The 10,654-nt window shown below is 37.9% G+C and overlaps 1 protein-coding gene and 1 long non-coding RNA gene across 6 annotated transcripts in view; one reads left to right on the forward strand and one right to left on the reverse strand.

The window, feature by feature from the left end:
• senp3b (SUMO specific peptidase 3b) overlaps positions 1 to 2,629 on the forward strand; it is a 34,360-nt gene extending 31,731 nt beyond the window's left edge. For all 5 annotated transcript variants that reach the window (XM_042400723.1, XM_042400724.1, XM_042400722.1 and 2 more), the window contains one exon: positions 972 to 2,629. In XM_042400723.1, the coding sequence (XP_042256657.1) occupies positions 972 to 1,082 (111 nt within the window). In that variant the 3' untranslated portion in view covers positions 1,083 to 2,629. The remainder of the gene's footprint in view (positions 1 to 971) is intronic.
• A 5,827-nt stretch (positions 2,630 to 8,456) lies between these two features.
• Positions 8,457 to 10,374, reverse strand: LOC121889141. Its single transcript, XR_006093448.1, has 3 exons — positions 9,862 to 10,374; positions 9,339 to 9,430; positions 8,457 to 8,838 (listed from the first exon to the last, which is right to left on the reverse strand). It is a non-coding gene; the product is annotated as an uncharacterized LOC121889141 (long non-coding RNA).
• Positions 10,375 to 10,654: the final 280 nt, after the last annotated feature.

Raw genomic sequence — 10,654 nt, forward strand, 5'->3', positions numbered from 1 at the left:
GGGGCGGCTGTGGCTCAGAGGTAGAGTGGGTCGTCCACTAATCAGAAGATTGGGGGTTTGAAAAGATATTAGGAGCACTTTTTAACATAATGCGCAAACAAAAATTTTAAAATTATACATTTTCAGTTTCTATTGATTGTCATTATATTGCAAAGTGTTCCTAATATTTTGTCCCCCCATGTATGTCAATGGGGTGGACAAAATATTAAGAACACTTTTCAGTTTAATGCACTCCAGTACACCACAACCACCCACTACAACCTCAATAATAAACAAAGTAAAATTATCAACTGTCTGACAATGTCAACAAAGACTGAAAATGTATAAGCGTCATAAAAATAGAATTTAGAGCTGTTGGACTGGATTGCATTAGATTGCACAGGTATTCCTAGTAAAGTGCTCGGTCAGTGTATATGTATGTACTGTATATTGGCAACATGTCTTGTATGTGTTATGTGTTAATGTAATGTTACAGTTTGTTCGCTGGGTGTTTGAGTGCCTTGCTATATGTACCAGGGGATTGGTTTAATTGCAGATGTTTGAGACTGTAAGCGCATATGGTGTGTTTAGCTAACTTAATGAACCCTGATGTGCCTATTTGGGTAAGTATGCTGTTCGCAAAGGGCTGCCATATGTTTAGTCAGAAATAGCATAATTTATTTGAGAGTGGTCATTACTATGTTGTCAAGCAGTTGTAATTTATCAACAGTATATCAAAGTTTCTAATTTTTCAACTATGCTCAGTGTTTGTCGTTTAAAATTGGCCAACCCTACTCCAGTGATAAATGGCTGCCTTGCATTAAAATTGTCAGCCAGAGCGTCTATGAAGCTGGTTGCCCATCTCAGTAGGAACACACAGCCACTGACTTATGTTGCATCCAGAGTAAATGTACTATTACAAAAGTTTTGTTGTGAATCTGTTGTCCCTGCAGGTCAATAACTTTTCTTATTTTCACCATACTATCCTGCAGTACTGCAAGTGTCTGGCATTAGGGCAGCCATTCAACTTTGGCCAGCAGGATATGCCCCGGCTGAGGAGGCAAATGTACAAAGAACTGTGTCACTGCAAGCTCACCCTGTGACCCACCATCCCGACCCCATCCCACCATCTACACCTGCTCCCACCCCTGACTCTATCAAGATGGAGGGACAAAGATATAACAAGAAGAGAACAAGGGGAGCAAATGATTGACTAGAAAAGAGGAACTTTCCAAAAAACTTATATTTTTCTCTGCCAATATCCAGAGAAATTACTTCTTCTACTGGTGTTCCCCTGTAGGTGATGTCACTGTTTCACTTTGTTTCCCTTTGCTTCCCTCTCTTCACCCTTTGCCAACTCTGATTTAATTTCCATGTCATGGTTATTCCTTTGTGGTTGACAGAGGCCAAGAATAGCTTCCGTTTTGGGAATGTACTAATCTTCCATCCTTTCATAGTCCACTTGCATTTTTCAGTCTGAATGGGAGCATGAAGATGATCATGTAGATATCTAAAGAATCCAGTCCAGATTTAAGGTTGGACCACAGTTAGTCCAACCTTGACTACTACTTTCCTGTCAGATGGCTGAACAGTGAGTGTATGAGGTAGCAGCGGTGGATGGCAGAATAATTTGAACCAGTCTGTGTAAGCTTTTAATTAAGTAGTACCAGTGGATTTTCATGCCTTCCATCCATCCATCCAGTCAACACAATATGTTGTGCTCCATTTTATATGTCAAAAGTTTGAAACTCTCGGCCGACATCAAAACAAGGAAAAACATTGATCACCCAACATAAAATACACTCCCCCACACTAAATCCAGTTTTATGTTGACAATGCTATCTATCTAGTCAGCACGTATTTGCCATGTAGTGCGACGTGACATTTCAGATATGTACTATTTAACAATTTCCTCAAAGATGTTTAGATAGATTTAAGGTGATGCTGAAAATGGAACTTACAATGCACAGATGATGCTGCCATGTTGACCATTCCAGCTTTGGGTTCTGATGTGAATAGCCATAATAATGAGTTTTGTCTTTGAGGGAAATCAGCTTATACACAACATCTGTGGAACACACCACATATTTACCCCCAGGCTGTAAACGTCCTCTGCCTCCACTTTCCCACTTTTAGAAATGGAACATCTTCAAATTGAGACTGGATCAGCCTCTGTGGATCGCCACCCAAATACAAGCCAGAATGACAAATTGGCCCAAAGAGAGGGTATCTTTACATTGCATTTATCTTTTCCTGAGTGTTTATCTCTGTCAGTAAATGTGTTGCTATGCTTATTGCTTTAAACAAACTGTTTTAAAAGGAGGACTACTAATTTGTTATTTTTGGAGTAAGTACAAAAAAGATCCTCTGGTTAGTATTTCTTTAAAAGCTTGAGATCCATTTTGGTGAGGACCATGACAGCTACACAACAGATCCAGTGTGTCCAACAGTAGAGTTACAGTACCCTCCTCTACTCTTCTTTTTATAACAAAAGACAACTTTGTTGAGAGCTGTGTGTGTGTATGTTGTTTTTTTTCTAGTTTTTTTTTTTTTTTTTTTTCAAACAGGAGTTGATGCAACAGAGTTGACAGTTTTATATATCTTCTACAATGCATTATGGTTGCTAAAAATAAAAATACGTGGCAAACAAGTGGTTGTGCTTTTTATTAATGCAACTGCATGGATATCAGCTTTGTATAATGACACAATCCACATGTAATCCTGGGTCCGGTGGTGGAATGTAAATAAGTACATTTATTCAAATACTGTACAAAGTTCACATTTGACGGACTTGTACTTAACATGACTATTTCCATTTCATGCAACATTATGCTTCTCCACTACATTGAGAGGGAAATATTGTATTTTTTACTCCCCTACATTTATCTAACAGCTATTGCTTCTTGAAGCTAAATCTGGTACAGTGCATCATTTATGTTAAAAACTGTACACTGTCCTGATAAATAACTACAATACAAATTAACATTTTACATCAAAAACATGATGGGCTTATAACATGTGCATTGTTATCTTTGCAGGGAGATAAAATGGGGATGGTTGCCTTCCTGGTTAAATTCTTGAAAATAAAAAGTGGAAAGTAAATCTGAAGGAATACCACTTTGAGAGTGAGCACGGTGTTCGCCCTTTTAATGAGACTGTGTTTCCCCTGCACCATTATATTTAAACTGCATAACCTTAAGAAAATATTGATTCTTAAAGCTTTTAAGGAACAAGGACAAATGAGCAAAATCCCTAAGAACAGCATCATCCCAGACATTTGACACAGCTATACACTAACAAATTTCTCTGTGAAATTATAGTAAATTACCGGCAGCTGCGGTTGCCAGTATTATACTGTACAGTGTCACTAATGTACTTCAACAGTTAATTACTTTTTCACAGTGTATTTTAGTGTTGCTATTGTAATCTACATTTACAGTTTCTAACTGTGAATGTAACAGTAAACTGAAAAGTTTTCTTCTTATTTGTATAATAAAAACAAATGTAAATTGGAGACATATACTGTAAATAACCTTAATGTGTCTTCAATGTTAATGGTCCAGTAGTGAGATCTAATGTTGTTGTTGTTGTTGTTGTGATTGTTTTTCTTCTGTCCCCCCTCCCCCTTTCCCTCTCTCTTTCTCTCTCTCAACCCAACCGGTCAAAGCAGATGGCCGCCCACCAAGAGCCGGGGTCTGCTTGAGGTTTCTACCCGTTAAAGGAGAGTTTTTCCTTACCGCTGTCGCCAAGTGCTTGCTCATGGGGGAATTGTTGGGGGTCTGTAAATTAAAGAGTACGGTCTTGACCTGCTCTATGTGAAAAGTGCCTTGAGATGACTTCTGTTGTGATATGGCGCTATATAAATAAAGATTGATTGATGATTGATTGATTGATAATGAGAATAAGTAATTAGATCAGCTCAGTTTTACATTTTAAAACACATAACATTTACTATATAGCAGAAAAGAGGATGGGAGAAGTGGCAGCTTTATGGAACTTAACAGTAATTTAAAAGTATTCAAATATGACATACTTTTGGTTTGAACACTTAATTCTTGAGGTTCACGCCCTGTGACAGGGCTGACAGTTCACTGAGTTAGAAAGAAACAAGAGTGAAAATGAAAATCAAGCACAAAGTGAGAGCGAAAGAAATGCATCAATTGGATGGGTCAGAGAAACATTTTAGAAGGACACCTAACTTACCAGTACCACATACCACTTATGGAGTGACATCAAGTTCTTCAAAAGAATGGTGAGGAGGATTCACTTTGAGCTTGCTTCTTAGGCATTACTACTACTTAGACATTACTTTTACCTGGCTGGCCTCTGTTCCCCTCTCGGAGTTAATTACAATGAAGTACCTTAACACTTGTGTGAGTGAGTACAAAATATTGCATGGAAATCACCTATTATGTCCCAGGTTTTAGTACAGCTTGGCAACAAACTACAATATCTTTGCAGAAACCTAGCTACAGCTTAGAAATGCACCTGGGTTGAGCTAAGATAACCAAATAACCTTGCGATGCTATATAACGACTCGGTCTTTTGGGGCTCAGCAGCCAACTTATCTTCCAACTTGGTTACTTATTTTAATCAACTTCAGTTGTTACGTGTTTTAAATAGTAGGCTCGTTATTAATGATGAACTGCAAGTGGGATAAATAAGGTGTAGGCATAGATCAGGCCGGTTAATGTAAGCATTCACCAACTTAAGTACAGAGAAAACATTCATCCGAAAATAAACTTAAAACTAGACACTACCTGAAACTGCTCTCTTGTGCCTGCCAGGAGCTTGCTTGGATTATAGCCTACCAGTTTAATATCAGCAAAAATTACATGCAGTCACTATTTGGATAACCAGATGCACAAATGTTATTCTATTTACTGACATTATGGTTAGAGTCCACAAAGGAGGATGAGCAATGATTATACAATGTTGATTGTTACATGTGGCTTCTGTCCTTCCATTACTGTGACGGTGAAAAAGAAAATACAGCATTTTACCGTCAAATCTTACAGTAGCCTATTGTAAATGTCCGTTCTTGCTTTTGGCTCCAAAAAGCGAGACGGCATTCTGGCCTCTGAGACAACAGTTTCACAAACTGGATATTAAAACCAAGCTTAGTAGTAGCGCAGTCCTGCAAGTTCAAGAGAGTGACGATAAAATGAACATTGCAACACCAGAGGAGGCCATATTGGAGCTGTGAAAGAAACACCTTTCTCTTAAGAGTACAAATAGTAAAGATGAAGAAATAAACCAATAAAGAAAAACTTGATTGTCAAATAAAAACATTATTGAGCTCAAGGAATAGTCTAGGTTGTGGACCTTTTTATATTTATACTGTGGAAGTAATGAACTAAGTTGGCCTATTATTATTAAATTACATCAGCCAATTACTGCCACGAGAAAAAACAAAATTGCTCAGTATCTCAGTATAATGAGACAATTTTTGAGAAAACTTTCTTGTTTTAATGAGGTAACAAGAAACTGAGCAATTTTTTGTCATGGTGGAAGCAATATACAGCAGCATACAACAGCATAGTGCTGCTACCATGAGATTAAAAACATTTGCTCAATATCTCTTTATAACAAGAAAAAATATTTCTCATTATAACAACACAATTTTGCCGTTACAATTTACTTTAACTACTAATAAGAATTATTGTGAATTTTTGCAATTAACTTAACGGTGTAAAAGTTAAGTACAACATCTTTCCTTTCTAACCATATATTGTTTTAACCATTTACTTCGTTTTTTTCTTTACCAGAGTAGGCAAACGGATGAAACACTATGTGCTGCTGATTTTGCAGGGGTATTAGGTTTTTCCTGAGATGCTTCAACAAATCCAAATTATGCAGTAAAGGCTCCTTAATTTCTATTTTGCAGTAAATTTAGCAACTATACAAATGTACATATAGTTTGAATTACAGTACCAGTAATTCAAACAGTGCAGAGTAGGCCTATTTATAGCATGACTGAAAAAACTAAAGTGGTAGTGATGACGTTGGCTCACAGGACATCTGATGTGGGGTGCACATTTAAACACAGCATGCAAGAGAGCCATTCCATCATAATTGCAGTCAAGAATGGATAAGTGGATGGATAGATTAAAAAATAAATATTGCAGAGAAAATATTACACATCTGATAATTAGCAGTAAACAAAGAACTAAATACATTAAGTAAACTATTAAATCATTTTCACTTGCATTAATGCATCCACAATCTCTGGCATTTCAGTAATCTACAGGCCTTACTAAACACAGGAATCTAATATAATGCAATACAAACAATTAGTTGAACATTCAAACAAATCCATGAAATATCAACCAAATAGAATATTATGAGGGTGAAACAGTCATGTTTAAACTTATGGAGGTTCTTTCTTTGTTCTGCACATATAGTACAATGGTTTGGAGGGAAAAGGGACTCACAGGCCTTACGCATTTTATAACTTTGTCGGTGTCTAATCAGGAGTTACAGTCTTTGCAGTGAGTTAGTAAAAGAATGACTACTTGGTCCACAGGTCTAATATACTTTTTCCCTCTAGATGTGACTTCCACAGTGCGTGTCCCTCTATTGTGACTGGGTGCAATACATGACACCTTTCCTACAGGCCATAGTCCTCCAGGTGGGTCCATTAATAGGAGTACTGTTTCTCCACATTCTGACTGTCCTTTTGCCATTTATTCCATGTTGGGAAGATTTTTTCACGAAGGAGGACCAAAGCCGATCAGCTAGTACTTGACTGTTCCTCCATTGCCTCTGTCCAAGCAAGTTGGTTGTTCACTAAGATGGAGACTTTGGGTAATAGGGTCAGGACCTGTTATGTCAGAAGATGCATATCCTATTGGTTTGGAATTAAGGATTCCAAACCTAGTTGACTATCTCAACTAGCACTGTGTGTAAAACCTCCTCAGAAACAGTCTGGCTTCCCACCGTCACCCTAAAAGCAACTTTAATGGACCTAATTTCCCTTACTCACATACAACAGGAACACCCCCCTCCCCCTGACACCACCTGCATGACAATCCTACAAAATAAATAAATAAAACAAGTATTAAAACAGAGAGAAGAAGTCAGTACCCAAACAAAAGCATACAAGTGTGTCATGGCTTTAGCCGTGCCTCTAGTTACCCTAATGTTTCCTTGTGTTCCCCTGTCTGTCTCTCTGGGTATATCCCAAGTCTCTTATTTGATATTTCCTCACTCCTTGCTTGAAGAAGTTGTTCTGGTTCGCCATTTTGAAGGCTGTCCCAAGTCTTTTATTCATGCTCAGAGGAGTGAGGAGCGAGGAGGGATCTCTGAGGAGCTATGAGCAAGGAAACACAAGACCAGCCTACACGGACGTCTTTCACTGGCCGGCATGCTCCCTCATTGGATATTAGTTATTGTATGGCATGATACTACAATAAATATTGGAGACCAATCATTACCAACTAGTATGGGACAAATTTAGAACTTCCTCCCAAACTTATTCAGGAGGACAATGTGGGAAGGAAACAAAATGATATTGTACAAAATGCCAAATCTGAAAGTAATTTAAGAGATTGGAGCTGGGTAGGCTGTATTTAGAACATAATTGGGTAATGCTACAAAATGTCATCATCATAAAGATCTTTGAATGTGTTAATGATCTGGCCCATTGACCATTGAGTGTAATTAGGAGGGAATGAACAAATGATTGTTACTTAAAGCCCCCAGAGTAGAAACTGAACGAAACTTAAAGTGGCGGCAAAACTGAGGCCACATTGGAAGAATGTACAGAGGGAGACAGAAAAAGGGAGGAACACACCAGAGCAGGGCGTGGTGAGGAGTGGCATGAGCAGGATTCCAAAATATTTTTTTTTAAATATTGGTGGACCAATAGTAGCTTATAAAATTGGGTAAAATCAGTCCACCAACGCATCTTGGTCACAGATGTAGTTACACGTGGAACTTTACCAACCCAAATAAAAGAGACTGACTACTGTATACTCTGAAAAATGATTTTGGAATAAAAATGACAGTGAAACGTAAAAAAAATTTGGGGAAAACATTTATTTTCACACATTGAAGCATGCCAGTCAGAGATAGTGTGAAACTACTCCAGCATTGAAAATCTGCTTTCATGCCTGAGATTAGTGGAAACAGGTTGACTTCATATGTGGAGGCCATCTGACATTATCAATAAATACATCTTTCACCTGAATGATTAACCCTGTAAGAATGCAGCAAGTATTCACACTTAGTGACATACTGATTCAGGATTATGCAAAACAAAGCAGTTTTAGAAACAACATTAAGCCTTACATCCAATCAAAGCGTGCAGATTATATTCACTTTTTTAAATTCCTCAAATTTCATAAAACTATATCACATTCCCTTTCTCACTATCTATAGGATGTTGAAGTCACAAAACACTAAAGTAGTGACTGTTAAATGAGCCACTGAAGCCTGTTAGCTGGACAAAAATTATGAAAATTTCAACAACAAAGTGAGAGTATACCTTTTATTTATTTTGAAGAAGACAGAGGTCATATGAACAGACAAGATGAAGAATTAATTTGTACATAAACTGTACAATGACTAACCATCTCTGGCAATAATCCAGTAATTTAAAATACAGTGCTTCGTAGAAGTAGAATTTATGGCAGAGGTGGTCTACAGGATTGCATTAGATTGCACAGGTGTTCCTAATAAAGTGCTTTGTGAGTATATGTTTTGCTGTGAAAGCCAGTCTTGGTAGGTACAGTTAGAGACTCGGAAAGCAGACATGTGAAGCCCCAGCAAAAATCCGAGGTGAATGACACACCATCCACAGCTGTCTTCCCTGGTGTCTCACAAGCTCTCTACTCTGGTCCTCTGGAAACTCTGTAACTAAAGAAAATGTTTTGTTAAGTTTAAATAGATGTCTTAAATAAAGACTGCATTAAGAAAATAAATAACTATGAGACATATTTTGTCTTTACTTTGATGGTTTTTACATCCACAGATGAACAGTGTAGGACTTGTAGCTTTAATTTTTACTTTTAACTAAAGCTCTCCAACTTTAGTGGACCAGGGATCATTTGACCAATTTAAACAAACTTTAGTCATAATATATAATATTTGGTGTCAAACTGTTTTCAGTCATTATCTGAAGTCTGTGATCCCAGAGGACTCTATCTCCCCTGGTGATTCTATGCCAGATCTGAACTACAACCTGGACTTTTGCTTTTGGTCTGATTTTTGATAAGTGACACACCTGCTCAGCTGGACTGAGGTCAGATAAATGACAATGCCTTTTGAGTCATTGTTTAATTTCAAATCAAATATGCCAGAGCCAAAACGACCTAAATGTGTCAATGTCTAAACGGTGGACTCTGCTCTCTACCTACCAGCTGCGTGTTTTCCCCGCGCTGTTTCCAGGTTATCCTGTTGTAGTCATAGGTTGAGTTTATGCATCAGACTACCGGTGGAGGTCACACAGCTGTCAAATAGGGGCACATGGCACGTATTATATTATTTACAACATTTCTTTACTTTGTAGTCTGCATGCACAAACACATCGCTGGTAATGTACACATTTGTGAGCTTAATAAATCTAAAATGCATTTCAAAACAGCCATAATCTTTACATATCTGACTGCAGAGGGTCCAGTTGACTCACTTCTACCATGAATGTAGACATTTCACACAGCAAATATCCATATTAAGTACAAAACAGCTGATAATAATAAAGGAGTAACGTTAGCATACAACAGTTTGCTAGCTAGTTAGTTTACTAGCTTATTACTAGCTACTAGCTAGTTTACCTACAAAACAATTAACATTGGTAGCGTTGGTTATCTTCTGAAGCTAACAGTTAACTACACTGGTGGGCAGGTAAATAGTTTAAACCATGTTTAATGGTGCGTTTACTTTGAAAATTCCTGGGTTGGTCCCGCCGCCTCTTTTTTCCTTTGACATAGTTTCATCTCCAAAGTGTATAAAAGAAGTTAGGAATTATGCCATTTAAGCTTTTTGTTTATTTATTTATTTATGTATTTATTTAGTAGAGCTCTACTTAGATGGACCGCTGCAGCCGACACGCTTCAAAACGCGCAACTTTTACTTTGAAGGCGAGTTGTCCCTGTTTCCGGCTCTCGACTTCCTGTTTCAATTCTCATTGTACTAATTTGGATGATGGAACAAGCGGACACTTTAGCGCACTGAATTGCATTGCACGTCTTAGGACAATGAAAAAATACTCCCCAAAATGGGATTTTACATTATACAACGTGAACAACTGCAAATGAATTATAGTTCATGCACGGAACCCATGACCTGTGTAAAGATTGCTACACTATGACTCATCCAAACAGTCTCATGTTGTGAAGATTACTACACATAAAATATGTCACTGTTGTAATTTTCCATTTTTTGATTTGCTACGAACAGGGAAATATGGTTCAGAATGAGGCATGGGGAATTTTTTCCCTAATGTCCAGGCTTTTGTCTGCGTTGACAAATTGGGGGCCCTAAAATGATACCCGGGGTGGCCCGGAGGATATGAACACAATTACCTTTCAGTCAGCTTAATGTTAAAGTGTAAACTCCGCCCCTCTGAAACGCTAACAGTGATGCAATCGTGCACTACCACAGACGCTACGGTCCACCTACTTTTATACGACGTACAGATTGACCAATCACAAGTAACGTTGGGCGGGATTAC

The sequence above is a fragment of the Thunnus maccoyii genome, chromosome 22 (assembly GCF_910596095.1).
Source record: "Thunnus maccoyii chromosome 22, fThuMac1.1, whole genome shotgun sequence".
In the NCBI taxonomy this organism is placed as follows: domain Eukaryota; kingdom Metazoa; phylum Chordata; class Actinopteri; order Scombriformes; family Scombridae; genus Thunnus; species Thunnus maccoyii.